Source organism: Loxodonta africana, chromosome 19 (assembly GCF_030014295.1).
Source record: "Loxodonta africana isolate mLoxAfr1 chromosome 19, mLoxAfr1.hap2, whole genome shotgun sequence".
Lineage (NCBI taxonomy): Eukaryota > Metazoa > Chordata > Mammalia > Proboscidea > Elephantidae > Loxodonta > Loxodonta africana.
Window position 1 is genome coordinate 72,755,952 of NC_087360.1, and position 15,710 is coordinate 72,771,661.

The 15,710-nt window shown below is 41.6% G+C and overlaps 1 protein-coding gene across 6 annotated transcripts in view; it reads right to left on the reverse strand.

The window, feature by feature from the left end:
- Positions 1 to 12,546: 12,546 nt before the first annotated feature.
- The window catches only part of DLC1 (DLC1 Rho GTPase activating protein), a 428,029-nt gene continuing 424,865 nt past the window's right edge, over positions 12,547 to 15,710 (reverse strand). For all 6 annotated transcript variants that reach the window (XM_064272864.1, XM_010592488.3, XM_023551156.2 and 3 more), the window contains one exon: positions 12,547 to 15,066. In XM_064272864.1, the coding sequence (XP_064128934.1) occupies positions 14,946 to 15,066 (121 nt within the window). In that variant the 3' untranslated portion in view covers positions 12,547 to 14,945. The remainder of the gene's footprint in view (positions 15,067 to 15,710) is intronic.

Below are 15,710 nucleotides of genomic sequence, written 5' to 3' on the forward strand. Positions count from 1 at the left end.
GCCCTTCACTTCCAGGGACTCCATAAGGAAATGAAACTACCAGGCTTTTACCACTTGGCTCATGGGATCTGGCCACCCAAGCTTGGGTGGTTATATCTTATGAGTGTATTTTGTTTATTTTAGGCAGATGTTCAAACTGGGAAAGAATAAGAAACAGATATTTAAAAATAAAAATAGCTAATATTTATATAATTTTACTATGTGTGGGATGCCTGGGTGTTGCAAACAGTTAACATGCTTAATCGCTAACTGAGAGATTGGAAGTTCAAGTCTATCCAGAGATGCCTGGAGAGAGACATTTTGATCTGCTTCCAAAAAATCAGCCACCGAAAACCCTGTGGAGTACAGTTCTCTTCTGGCACACATGGGGTTGCCATGAGTCGGAATCGACCCAATGGCAACTGTTTTTTTTTACTGTGTGCCAGGCACTGTTCTAATTACTTTAAGTGTTATTATCTCTATTTTCAATTTGTCTGAGATGACACAAATGGTTGTAAATAGTGATTTGAATCCAGAGAATCTGGCTCCAGAGTCTGTGCTCCTATCTGCTATGTTCACCTCTAGTATAATCATAAAAATGATAGTAGCTAACAGATAGGGCTTACCACATGCCCGGCTCTGCTCTAAAGGCTGTAGGTGATTTATCTGGCAGGGAACTTTGGGCAACTTCATCTAGCAGTGTTCGTTTTCCTCACCTGTCAAATGGGACAATAATGCCTCCAAGCTGTGGGTTTGTTGTGAAGAAGAAATAAGATAATACAGGTACCTATCAGAATCGTGCAGACTTTCTGGCATAAATGAATAATGCTTCATGCAACCCCAATGGATACTTATGTCTTTGGGGAGTAAAGGTGGAGAAAGCTGACATGAGGCCAGTCAGTGGCTGGCAGTGTCTGGAAAGTCAAAGAGAGAAAGTCAAATCAGGGCACCCAGTCCTGGTTTGTTGAATGATTAATTAAATGGAAACCTAAGCCAATGCTGTTCAAACCCAGAAAATGACCCAAACTGAAGGATTCTCCTGCTGTTTTATTCCAAAAAGACCCACAAAGGCCCTCTAGTGTGACCACTCTCATCCCAACCTGGGTTCTAGCTGTTATTCTCCCTGTCATTCTTTAAAACCTCAAGGCAGTCACAGCCTCTCTGACCTTGTTTCCATTTCTGGAAAATTAGGTGCTTGGATTCGGCCATCTAGAAAGTTCCACCCAATTCAATACTTTCTGCTTGCCAAGGTAGTTTATTACCCATCCTTCATTGCTGTCCCAGAGGAAGGCACGTCCACTCTTCCTCTGGTAGCTCCTTGATTCTCCATTGCAGAGGGACTTTGATGTTCTGTGTATTCTCTCCCTCACAGTGTCTTTGATATTTCCAACTCTATTGGTCTTCGTCTTCAAACCTGTGCATATGAGCCTCTGAATTTAATAAAATTTGCTCCAATCTTCTTTCTCTAACGACCACCCTAAGTTTCTCTCCTTAACTTATTGAGTGACTGACAGCTCTTGTCTTAGGCTGGGTTCTCCAGAGAAGCAAAACCAGTGAAGTGTATATGTATAAGAGAGAAAGAGAGAGAGATTGATATCAAGGAAATGGCTCGCACGGTTATAGAGGTTGGAAAGTTCCAAGTCTGTGGGTCAGGTGTCAGGCTGGAGGCTTCGCCTGACTCAGGTAGCTGCAGAGACTGACAAATCCAAGACTGGCAGGGCTCATGGCAGGCTGCTAACTCAAGTCCTAAAACCCGGAGGTCAGATGATGATGAGCCAGATGCAGGATCCAGAAGGAACAAAAACTTAGGAGCTTTGCCACAAAGCCCATATATATTGGATGCCAGTTACCCCCTAAGGAAACCCCCTTTCAACTGATTGACTGCTCATAGCAGATCTCATCATAGAGGTGATTACATCATTACATAACAGCCAAACTACACCACAACTGCCAAACCACTGAGCAGCACGACCCAGCCAAGTTGACAGAAAACCTGAACCATTACAGTCTCTACCTCTTGCCTTACCAGCCCCTGTAATATTCCGTCTGTAACAACTTTAGCTAGCTCTCTGTTGCCTAAAGGAGACAAAGGATAAAAAATTCCTTAGCCTAGAGGGCTGTGGAGACCGTGGTCTCAGGGAACATGTAGCTCAATTGGCCTAACACAGTTTATAAAGAAAATGTTCTACATTCCACTTTGGTGAGTAGCGTCTGGAGTCTTAAAAGCCTGTGAGCGGCCATCTAGGACACTCTTCTGGTCTCACCCCTTTGGGAGCAAGGAAGAATGAAGAAAACTAAAGACACAAGTGAAAGATTAGTCCAAAGGACTCATGAACCACATCTACCCCGGCCTCCACCAGACTGAATCCAGTGCAACTAGGTGGCGCCCGGCTATCACCACTGACTGCTCTGACAGGGATCACAATAGAGGGTCCCTGACAGAGCTGGAGAAAAATGTAGAACAAAATTCTAGATCAAAAAGAAAGACCAGACTTGCTAGCCTGACAGAGACTGCAGAAACCCTGAGAGTATGGCCCCCAGACACCCTTTCAGCTCAGTAATGACGTCACTCCTGAGGTTCACCCTTCAGCCAAAGATTGAATAGGCTCATGGAACAAAACAAGACTAAAGGGGCACACCAGCCCTGGGGCAGGGACTGGAAGGCAGGAGGGAACAGGACAGCTGGTAATAGGAACCTAGGGTTGGGAAAGAGTATTGACAAGTCGTGCAGTTGTTAACCAAAGTCATAGAACAATGTGTGTACTAACTGTTTGATGAGAAACTAGTTTGTTCTGTAAAACTTCATCCAAAGTTCAATTAAAAAAAAATTTCCTTAGGCTATCTAGCAGAAATAGGCTGAGTACTGTACTGTAAATTAATTCAAGCAAGAGAAACACCAAGTGATTTTTCTGCTCCATAAATTATAGGGAGCCCCCGAAACTATCAATGAGTGTCTTTTGTTATTATAATTTTGGGGGGGGCTGGGAGCGGGAAAGGGACATAAGAGAGAGAGAAAGAGAGAGAGAGAGAGGACAGAATGAAGGGATAGAGGGAAGACAGAGGAAGTGGGCAATATGATGTGGTGAAGATGATATGAAGGCATCAAGAGAGAAAAAAGGGGAGAGCAAGGGGGTGTTTGTGCGAAGGAACGGGGCTACGGTGAGGTGGGCCCAAACATCAAGAGATTGAGATTAGGAAGAAGCCAGGAGTTAGCACGAAAATTGAAATAAGAAATTACATTCTATTCCAAAAAGCCAAACCCATTGCTGCGGAGTCAATTCTGACCCACAGAGACCCTACAGGACAGAGTAGAACTGCCCCATAGGGTTTCCAAGGCTGCAATCTTCTCAGGAGCAGGCTGCCACATCTTTCTCCTGTGGAGCGGCCCGTGGTTTGAACTGCTGACCTTTTCATCAGCAGCCTAGCACTTAACCACTGGGCAACATAAAAAGGTGATGTGGCTCGTTGGGTGTCTCCAAACACAAAGGTGCTTGCGGGAGAGGAGATTTAGTGTAAAAAATTTATCGAGTAAAAAAAAAAAAAAAAACAGAGTAGGTTTTGGTAATTAGAAACCCTGCCTTGCTCCTTCCTTTGTTTGCTTCCTCCTTGCACTGCTTCTTTCTTCTTTTGTTTCTTAAAAGGGTTTTCTTTTATTTGAGGCCACCCATTGCCATCTAGTCAATTCTGACTCACAGTGACCCTATAGGACAGGGTAGAGCTGCCCCATACGGTTTCCAAGGCTGTAATCTTTACAGAAGCAGACTGTCACATTTTTCTCCCATTGAGCCGAACTTTTGGAATCCAGCTTGACCACTGTGCCACCAGGGCTCCTTTATTTGGAGGTACTGTCCTTGTATTTCCTGACTTTATGTCTATTTGTACTTTTCTTGGAACTAAATGGGTGGTTCAGTGGTAGAATTCTCACCTTCATGAGGGAGACCCTGATTCAATTCCCGGCAATGCACCCTGTGCAGAGCCAACACCTGTCTTATCGGTGGAGGCTTGTGTGTTGCTATGATACTTAACAAGTCTCAGTGGAGTGTCCAGACTAAGACAGACTGGGAAGAAAGGCCTGGTGATCTATTTCCAAAAACAGCCAATGAAAAATCTGTGGATCATACTGGCCCAACTCACAACCCATCTTGGGGATGGTACAGGACCGGGCAGCTTTTGGCTCCCTTGTGCATAGGGTCGCCATGAGCCTAGGTCACCATGAGGCAAGAGCCAACCTGATGGCGGCTAACAACAACAAGAGAATCAGAGAAAAGCAGAAAGTGGGTGAAAGCAAATAAATGAAGTTATTGGTCTTTGAAATTTCTTTTTTATTCTGTTACGTTCATCACATCCTCAAAAAATTACTTAAAATGCATTCCTGAGATTTAAATGGCCACTGTTCCTTTGAAAAGCAGCCCAATGACAGGCTGAACTGTCCACCGAAGTTTTTCAAAAGAAGATTCATGGGTAGTGCTATCGGATCTCTCAGTGAAGAAGGCCAAATGGAAGTGCCAATGGACGGCACTGTGGCAAAAATTGATCTGACCCAAGAGTGTCTGTGGCATTAGGGTGGTTTGGAAAAACAACCAACTACTGTACCCTCATCCTCCTTTGCCAGCCAGGGTTGGTTTGCTTCTGGAAACTTGGCTGCTTCTTTCCTCTTCATAACATAGCAGAAAAACATACGCCATTTCAGGATTCTGGGTTTTGGTCTGAAATAGTCTCTAGCTCTTTCAGATAGTTAAGTATTTCATATGGTCTCAGGGGGCTCGATTACCTTCTTGCTTTGATAGTCTTTATGGACTATGTAAACCTTTAATTTCTTGCTTTCTTGGAATGATTTTAATAATCTATTTATATTTGTGCATTTTGAAATACTGCAACAAAATAGAGCCTGGCTTATCTTTGTTACTGGAAAAAAATACATCTTATCAGCTAGCCCGGTTGTTGTTGTGCTGTCAAGTCAATTTTTGACTCATAGCAACCACATGCCAAGGAGTAGAATTGCTCCATAGGGTTTTCCATAAAGATTATCCAACAGAACCCATTGCCATCAAGTCTCTTCTGACTCATAGTGACCCTGTAAGGACAGAGTAGAGCTGCCCCGTAAGGCTTCCAAGGCTGTCCAATAGGGCAGCTTCCATAAAGATTACAGCCTTGGGAAATCATATGGGACAGTTCTACTCTGTCCTTACAGGGTCGCTACGAGTTGGAATCAACTTCACGGCAGCAAGCTTAGAATGTTTTTGGGAGCAGATCCCCAGGATTTCCTACTGTGGAGCCTCTGGATGAGTTCAGACTGCTGACCTTTCAGTTAGCAGCCGAGTGTTCTCACCACTTCGCAACCAGGGCTCCTTTTGGCCAGCCCTAGAAGTCAGGAAAACCAAATTCTCTGGGACATTAAATTCCCCATGACCTTAATTAGTAACCTCCTATGCTAAGTGCTTGAGGAGGCTCAGGAACCTCCACTGAGCTAGCGATCCTTTATGGACGTCATCAGGAGTGGGTGTCGTTTGGCAGTCTTCAGTTTTTTAAAAAAACGTATAAAACTGCTTTTCACTGAGAACTCCCTCAAAACATGTGTCAATAAAAATTCTTTCACACTTCTTAGAAGCTTTGATTGAAAAAGCAAAGCAAAACAAAATAGTTGCCCTAGAGTCTATTCTGACTCACGGCGAATCCCTCATTTTGGAGTAGAACTGTGCATAGGATTTTCAATGGCTATGACCTTTTAGAAGTAGATTGCCAGGTCTTTCTTCTGAGGCACTGCTGGGTGGATTCAAACCATCAACCTTTCTGTTAGTAGCTGAGCACTTAACCGTTTGTGCCACCCAATGACTCCTAGAAGTTTTGATAAGCAGTTATAAATCATATATATGTATAAAATATATGTAATTATATATATGTATATATAACTTGGTTATATGTAGAACATATATATATACATATAACTTGGTATGCATAAGGTTGTCATGCATTGGAGCCGGATTAATGGCAACTAACAGCAATAACATATATACATACATATGTCGTTGTTGTTAAGTGCCTTCGAGTCGGTTCTGACTCATAGTGACCCTATGTCTGGTCCTGCGCCATCCTCACAATCATTATTATACTTCAGCCCATTGTTGTAGCCCCTGCATCAATCCATTTTATTGAAGGTCTTCCTCTTCTTTGCTGACCTTCTACTTTACCAAGCATGATGTCCGTCTTCAGAGACTGGTCCCTCCTGATAACATATCCAAAGTATGTGAGACGAAGTCTAGGCATCCTTGCCTCTAAGGAATATTCTGGCTGTACTTCTTCCAAGACAGATTTGTTCATTCTTCTGGCAGTCCATATTCTTTGCCAATACCATAATTCAAAGGCATCAATTCTTCTTTGGTATTCCTTAGCCACTGTCCAGTTTTCCCATGCATATAAGGCGATTGAAAGTACCATGGCTTGGGTCAGGCACACTTTAGTCCTCAAAGTGACATCCTCGCTTTTCAGCACATTAAAGAAGTCTTTTGCAGCAGCTTTGCCCAATGCAATGCTTAGTTTGATTTCTTACCTCCTGCTTCCGTGGGTGTTGACTGTGGATCCAAGTAAAATGAAATCCTTGACAACTTTAATCTTTTCTCAGTTTATCACGATGTTGCTTATTGGTCCATCTCTGAGGATTTTTGTTCTCTTTATGTGCAATTCCTACTGAAGGCTATAGTTTTTGATCTTCATCAGCAAGTGCTTCAAGCCTTCCTCACTTTCAGCAAGCTAGGTTGTGTCATGTACATATTGCAGGTTGTCAATAAGTCTTCCTCCACTCCTGATGCCACATTCTTCTTCTTATTGTCCAGCTTCTTGGATCATTCGCTCAGCATACAGATTGAATAAGCATGGTGAAAGGACAGAGCCCTGACACACACCTTTCCTGATTTTAAACCATGACTGCATAGTATTCCTTTGTTCTGTTTCCATGACTGCTTCTTGGTCTATGTACAGGTTCTGCTTGATCACAATTAAGTGTTCAGGAAGTCTCATTCTTCAACATATTATCTATAATTTGTTATGATCCACACAGTTGAATGCCTTTGCATTAAAAAAAAAAAAACAATAAAATACAGGTAAACATCTTTCTGGTTTTCTCTGCTTTTACCAAGATCCATCTGACGCCAGCAATGTTATCTCTTGTTCGACGTCCTCTTCTGGATCTGGATTGAAGTTCCAGCAGTTCTTTGTTGGTACAGTGCTGCAACTGTTTGAAAATATGGCCTTGGATTTGGAAACGATGTCGGAGATCACATGATAGGATTTTGAAAGACCAAGGGTTTATTCATGGCAAGTGCCATTTTTCAACATAAACAGATTATATATTTGGACCCCCAAATATGGAATACATAGGAATCAAATTGACTACATCTGTGGAAGAAGACAATGGAGAATCTCAATATCATCGATCAGAATAAGGCCAGGGGCTGACTTCAGAGCAGAACATCAATTGCTCTTATGCAAGTTCAAGTTGAAGCTTAGAAAATTAAAACAAGTCCATGAGAGCCAAAGTACAAACTTGAATATATCCCACTTGAATTTAGAGACCATCTCAAGAATAGATTCGACACATTGAGCACTAATGACAGAAGACCAGATGAGTTGTGGGATGACATCAAGGACATCATACATGAAGAAAGCAAAAGGCTGTTAAAAATTTTGGCAGGAAAGAAAGAAAAGACCAAAATGGGTGCCAGAAGAGACGCTGAAAGTAGAGTAACTAAAGCAAACTGAAGAAATGGTGAAGTAAAAGGACTGAACTAAGGATTTCAAAGGGCGGCTTGAGAAGACAAAGTAAAGTATTATAATGAAATGTGCAAAGAGCTGGAGATACAAAACCAAAAAGGAAGAACACACTCGGCATTTCTGAAGATGAAAGAACTGAAGACAAAATTAAAGCTTCCAGTTGCAATATTGAAGGATTCTATGGGGAAAAAAGTAAACGATGCAGGAAGCATCAAAAGATGGAAGGAATACATAGTCACTGTACCAAAAAGAATTGGTCGACATTTAACCATTTTGGGAAGTACCATATGATCAAGAACCAATGGTATTCAAGGAAGAATTCCAAGCTGTGCTGAAGGCATTGGCAAAAAACGAGGCTCCAGGAATTGATAGAATACCAGCTGAGATGTTTCAGCAAAGAGATGCAGTGCTGTAAGTGCTCACTCATCTATGCCAAGAAATTTGGAAGACAGCAACCTGGCCAACTGAGTGGAAGAGATCCTTATTTGTGCCCATTCCAAAAAAAGGGAGGTAATCCAACAGAATGCAAATACATATTATATATACATGTATATGTATATACATGATAAATATAGTTAAATAAATGTTACTTTTTAGTAAGCTGTAGTGTTTAATATGATAAATGTTGGAAAACTTTGAAAAAGGATGGAGCATGTTGAGAAATATAATGAAGAATTCTTCACGCAAAAACGCTAGGAATCTGTGTTGAAGAAATACTTTTGTCTTAGAGTTGTTGCTGACTGACTCTTTGGTCCAGTCATTATAATACTTTACTTTAGGGATAATCGTGATTGTTGGAATGGCCATGGCTATAAGGATCCTTAGCTCACAGCAAGCTAAGAAAGTTTTGAGTTATTAGGCATTCTTTCAGATTAACTCTTCTGTATCTCTAATTTGAAGATGTACAAATACTCTTACAGCAGAGAAAATATGTCATCCTACTCCAGTTTGAGAAACCTAGAAGCTGGGCGTAGGTTGGGGGACACGCAGTTTCAGCCTCGTAGCTGGTAGATGTTGAGTGAATGTTAACTGATCTGAAATGTAGCCAGTTAGATATTTTTAAAACATCTACCATATACAGATATATTTAAAGAGGCTTACTATATATGAAGGAAACCCTGTTGGTGTAGTGGTTAAGTGCTATGGCTGCCAACCAAAAGGTCAGCAGTTCGAATCCACCAGGCATTCCTTGGAAACCCTGTGGGGCAGTTCTACTCTGTCCTATAGGGTCACTGTGAGTCGGAACTGACTCGATGGCAATGGGATTTTTTATTAATATTATTATTATATATGGAAGAGAGAGACAGAGACTAGACTGCTTGGAAATATTCTTACCAGGTGCTGTTGACTCATGGCAACCCATGTGTGTCAGAGTAGAACTATGCCCCACAGGGTTTTCAATGGCTGACTTTTCAGACATAAATCCCCAGGTCTTTCTTCCAAGGCACCACTAAGTGGGCTCAAATCTCCAACCATCTGGTTAGCAGGCAAAAACTAACAATTTACACCACACAAGGACTCCAGAAATATTTTTAGGCCTTTGAAATAAAATTTGCTAAGAAGACCATCACCCGAAGACTGCACTATCCAAAACAGCAGCCATTAGCCACATGCGGCTATTTAAATTAAAATTAATAAAAATTAAAGAAAATGAAACATCCAGCTCTTCATTCACAGTAGCCACAATTCAGATACTCAACGGCCACATCGGCTGGTGGCTGCCACACTAGCAGAACCATAGAACTTTTCCATTATCACAGAATGTTCTATTGGACTGTACTGCTCTGGAATTTCTTGAGTTCCTTCACAAATACTATGTAGCTACTTGAAATGTTTAAGCCTTCCTGCCTCTTGAAACGTTTTCACCTATAAAATGGGGCTAATAGGCCCTGCTTCAAAAGACTGCTATGACAGTTAAATAAGGTGTCAGCTGTATGCAAAGCGTTCATTCCAGTGCCTGGTACATTATAGGGCTTCATACAAGCTAGCTCAACAAGTTCATTCCGACCTGGGCAAAGGACATTTGTATTTCAAAAGTATCTGAAACCTAAAAAGGCTTTTGGAAACAATTTCCCTGGGGATCACGCTGTCTTCAGGGGAACAAATCACTTAGCATGGTTGATGAGAGCCACTCTCAGAGTCAGAAGTAAGCATTTCCTTACCACAACACTTTGTGTTTTAACAGGCAAGAAGAAAGGAGTGAAAACCCCCCATGTGTGGCAACATTTATAGCCCTGTATCCATTTTTTTTTTTTTGGTCCAATGTGATGAAAAATCTCCCCAAAAAGGTGTTTATCCTATAGGTGTCTGCACAGTGTTGGGTCCACACAGGCAAATCGACTGCTTTCATGGGAACTGCGTCTACACAGCAAGAGTAATTATCTAGGGTTACAGCTGCCAAGGAGCTCTGGTGGCACAGCAGTTAAGAGCAAGGGCTGCTAACTAAAAGGTTGGCAGTTCGAATCTATTGCCCCCTCCTTGGAAACCCTATGATTTAGCAAACTCCCTGTCTGCAAAGGACTGTGGTCCCCCGCGAGCATGGGCCCAAACGCATTGCAAATGTTCAGACTTACCTGAACTTCCTCAGCTACAGGCTCTTTGAGGTCTTTTATAATTTGCATTCTTTAGGCAAGTGGAATTTAAATTACTTGGGCAAATTCCATTCTGATGGAACACAAAGTTGACAGGGATACCATGATCTCATTGTTTAGGATTTCTGCATTATAATCATTAATGTATGCTTCGACCAGGCAGGTGAGGTAAAGATTTGGACTAAATTCCGTGACTGTTCCCTTACCTCGGAATAGCCCTTGCTTCTCAAGGCACCGCCATGAATAAATAACACAGTAGCCATTTCATGACAGTCTTGTGTGGTGGGAAGGGCGTATTAGGGATTGCAGGGTCTTGCCCTGGGCTGTAAGGTGAGATGCCCGTAAGTAAACCTTCCTCTTCTCCTGAACTTCACAGGAACTAGGGTTTCGTGCAATCTCTGCCTGTCTGGCTGTTTTGTGCTTATAAATGGGGACAATGTATGTCTACTTCCACGTGTCACGAGTCAGAATTGACGGCGACTGGATTATTTTTCCATGTTACACAGATTGGAGTAAGGGAAGGCCTTGACTGTGCATTTCAGATCATATATTTTATTTGCTAGACAGAAATCAAATTCTTCCAAACATGAACCTGAAACAAAACTTCTGCTTCATCTTGATCTTGACTGATTTCTCTGAAGTCATCTCAGTAATGAGGTGACAGAAAACTTTAATTTCTCTGGGACTCTGACAAACGTGGCGATTGTGTTATGGCCCTTCATTTTCCTAAGCTTCCTGATTCGGATGCTCCGGCTAGAGTGGACTGGCTCTTGCTTCAAGAAATTTGCCTTCCTGATTAGGGAAAGATGAGCAAAGGGATGGTGGTCTCAGGCAGTGGACCTGAGCTGAAAATCTCAGCTCCAGTTCTTAAAGGTCCAGGGACCTTAATCTGTGACTAACTCTGTAAGCCATATCCTTACCATAGAATACCTATACTTTGTGGGGTGAGTGTGAGGTTTAAGTAAGTGTAGATAAAGCAGTCAAAAATGACATAAAGACACATGAAAATAAAATCTTCATACCTCTATAAACTTATGCACATGTACGCATGTGCACGTGTGTGCATACACACAAACACACACACACACCCCTAACTGGTGATGTTGGGAAGCACCAATTTTGGGCTGATGGTCTAACATTATCCTCCTTAATTTTTCTTTAGATTTTACTTTTCAAAAACTCACTTGTCTCCATCTGCCTTGAAAAGAATGTCTTAAAGAAGCATTTAATTCTGTTAGAATTGTCCAAGTTGCTCCATCTACAAATTGGTAAGCAGGGCCCTTTGAGCGTAACAATTACCCTGAGCCCTTGTTTGCTTACCATCTCGGGTAATCCCCCTGGGTGGATGGACAGCAGCCTGTCTCACTATACTGCACTGTAACTTCTGCTGTGATATCAAGTCCCTGCCTGGAGTGTGAATTCTGTGAGGGCAAGATGATACCGGTACGTTCAGTACTGAGCACCAAAAAACCAAAAACCAAACCTGTTGCCATGGAGTCCATTCCATTCCAACTTATAGCGACCCTATAGGACAGAGCTGCCCCCATAGGGTTTCCAAGGAGCGCCTGGTGGATTCGAACTGCTGACCTTTTGGTTAGCAGCCATAGCTTTTAACCACTACACTTCCAGAGTTTCCATACTGAGCAGTGTGGGGTAAACAATAGGCACTCAACGGACTAAAGGAATAAACAAAAGGGTGGTGGGAAAAATGCAATGCAAATCTAGAGAAGGCGCCAGAGACCTTTGACCCCATCCCGGTAACGTTTGGTAATCTATTAGTAACCGACGATTTCAGAACTGTTTAAATGGCTACAGCATGTCAGGCTGACGTTTTGGTCTTTATTTTATACAGCTCTGCAGAAAATGGGTCTGAAGGCAGAGTCAAAAAAAAAAAAAAAGCTTTTGGAGTATGTGTGGCTTCTTAAAAAATTATAATTGGGTTGGGCTTTGTATTCGCTTCTGATAATCCCCAGTGTAAACATCTGACAAAATAAAACCTTGGCTAAGATGGACATCACATTGCATCTGAGAAACGAGACCGGTTAAAATTCCCCCACAAGGAACTCTAACCTGGAGTCAGCACCCCAGTATCTGTAGTCCCATCTTCACCAGTGTAAATTTTAAGATCCCGTTAGGTTTAACCATGTTCCATCCTTATAAGCTCAAAGTGGGCTGTGACGAGCCAAAGCAAAGGTTAAGACAGGTGGCATTACATTTAGCAAATCATACATTTATTAGGTGCCTACAAGTACAAAACACTGCAAACTGCTGAAGGGAAACATAAAGATGCGTACATAAGTCCTGCCCTCAGGGAGCTTACAATCTAGGCCGTTAGTCACGTAAGTAAGCTGTGGCAACACTGCATTTGGAGAGTTTAGCAGAGTTCTTTAAAATGCTCACATCATCTGAATTCTTCTCTAGTCAAATATGTAAGGAATCCCTTCAACAGGAAAGCCAAACAGTGGGAAAGCGACCTTTTGTGGAATTAATCAGTGACCTTGGCTTTGTTTATGAGCATCTTTCTGTTGCTTATTCTTGTAACTTTCTCAGCGTTGCTGGATTTTTGTTTGGAGAGAGTCACCACGCTTCCTGAACCGTCACCAGGCTTTCCTGTTTGTTAGTGAGTGGCTCAGCAGAATCGGCCTTGCAGTGATTTGCAGTCCAATTTCTCCTTTGGTAAATTTCTATCTGGATTTTGTTTGCTACCAGAACCATGTGCTGTGCAATCTGTGGTTTGAAGGGTGGAAGTGAGATGCAGTATAAAGGAAAGCAGGCCAGACTTTTCCCTTATTTTAAACATTTAATAGTGCACTTACTGGTTATATTCTGTACAGATATAGAGCAAGTTATAAACCTCTTCCTTTTATTTTCTTTTCACTTAAACTGTATTCATGTAAAGTGTATTTACAATAGAAAAAAAAAAAGCCTTGAGGTACAAAACCCAAAAGAATATCTGAGGTATAAATACAAGTATATTTTAAATAATAATCTTTATCATGCTTTATCTATGTTTGAGAGCACAGGGGACCTGTGCAGACATTCCTTAACAGCATGGTATATACAGCCTACAATCTTACAAATCTGAAAGCCATTAAAACTGAATATACAAGCATATCTTCATGTGGAACACTGACAGCCAAAATACTCAAATTTTAAAACTCAACTCTGCTCTCCTGCAAGTTCTTCAAAGAACCTTTGAAATAACACTGACAATGGTAACTAAATTATAACAAAATAAAAATCCTTCTTACAGCTCTCACTCACACATTACTCACTTATGATCCACACAAAATAAATTTATTAATACTGTCTCTCGAGTCATTTTACCATTACAGTAAAACCTGTATAAAGACCACCCTTCCAAAACACTGCGCTGTCTTTTATTTTTTTTACTCTGATGACTATTTCCCATTACCATGACCACATATTCCAAGGGTATTACAAAGGAAAAGAAATACAGGAAATACTAGGCAAAAATAGGTCCTCAAACCAGAAAACGTTATTTGCTGATAAGGACAAACCCAGTTAATAAACGTGTGCAGCTTTCAGAAATACTGTTAACAAATCAAAAAAGAGAGAGAGAGAACTTTTGTGGTTGGGTTAAATTCACATCGGTTCCTGTTTTTAAGAGTTTCTGTTATAAATATGAAAATGCAAATAATTCTAACAGGTATAAAGTTTTGATGCTTGATTCAGGACTAAATGTTAGAGTGTTCAGTTTTCACATTCAGCCTAAAAAAAAAAACTGTATTGTGGAGCCGGTAAGGGGGTGTGGTGATGGTGGTGGTGGCGGGGGGGGGGGGGTGTTCTTCCCCGAAGTAACCTATACTGGTTAAAAACCATCATCACCATTTGTAATCAGGTCCAAAAACTAACTGCATCTGAAATGGGATGTAGGAGTAAGTCTACGATAATTACCTTGAAGGTAAAGAAGAGGTTGGCGAAGGAGAAGGAAAATGCTTAATTGCTCAGAAAAAAAAAAAGTAAATGAACAAGAGTGGGTTGGGTCTCCTTTCTGGATGGATCTATGGGTAGTCAGAGATTCCAGGTTAAACTAAACCTGACGTGCCGACATCCTTCTGGGAGGCATCTCAGTGTGCCAGACACTGGGTTCCAACTGACACGTCTACGCCACTCAGCCAGCACCAAACACACATCCACACGCTCGTCTGTGCAAACCTTTCTTTGCTCATCTCAGTGAGGACACACATCAGAGTACCAACTGTTCCAGTGGGTACACGTGTCCCTCCGCACACTGCCAATAAAGGACAGAGGTGCACACACACCAAAGACCACAAGACGATGAAGCATCTGCGTCACCTTCCATAACCTATTTAAGAGTTTTGCTTCTCAGAAGCAATCTGAATAAGATTACAAATACTTTTTTTTTGCACAGTCTTACATATTCCAGTCAAGGTCTATGAGACAGACCTTAAACCAACAGGAAGCAGCTTTAAAAATGTATCAAATCGCTTTAGTCTTAATTCTTGCAGTCCAATTTGTAGTTTTCTGTTTCAGGATTGGAGGGAGACCCCATACATCCGAGGACTGGCAAGGGCTCTAGAAATAAATGCCCGGGAGGTGGACCCAGTTGCTCCGCTTCAGTAATCACCTAGACTTGGTGTCTTTGGTCTCAGTGTTCTGGCTGCTGAAAGAGTCTCGGATCTTTACAACTTCAGCTGCACACAAATGTCCAAAAGATTTTGTGTACCACTCTGGCATATGGCCCCTGGAGGAAACAGGAAAAGCAGAATGACTCAGTTCGATAGCACTCAAATAAGCAGAAGGGAGCTCTTGATACCCTTCTGTTTCTCGATCAGCAAAATTTCTTGCTGTATATATTACTGCAAGGTAATCTCCTGGTATTTCCGTTAAACCTCTGGGACCAGAATTTCTTGAGGGACAACAAAACTAGCAAAGACCTACAGCGAGACTGCTGAGGGAAAGCTTTGGCATATATAACAAAGCAGGTCACATGGATACTTTAAGGGCGGCTGTCAAAATTTAAATAAGAATTTATTTAATATGACAGTCCCTTAAATTTTTTTTTTTTTTAGGAAAAGGAGCTTTCAGAGGTTCTTTTCTTTGTCTGTATTGCTTCATTTCACTAATTTTCTGATCTAAATATACATTCATCTATGGGAAAGGGTATAAAGAACAAAAAAAAAACTAAGCCCGTTGGCTGTCAAGTCAATTCCAACTCATAGCAACCCTACAGGACAGAGTAGAACTGCCCCATAGGGTTTCCAAGGAGTGGCTGGGTAGATTGGAACTACCCACCTTTGGGTTAGCAGCCAAGCTCTTAGCCACTATGCCACCAGGGCTCTGGCAAAAAGTATTTAAAAAAAAAAACCCACTGCCGTCAAATCAATT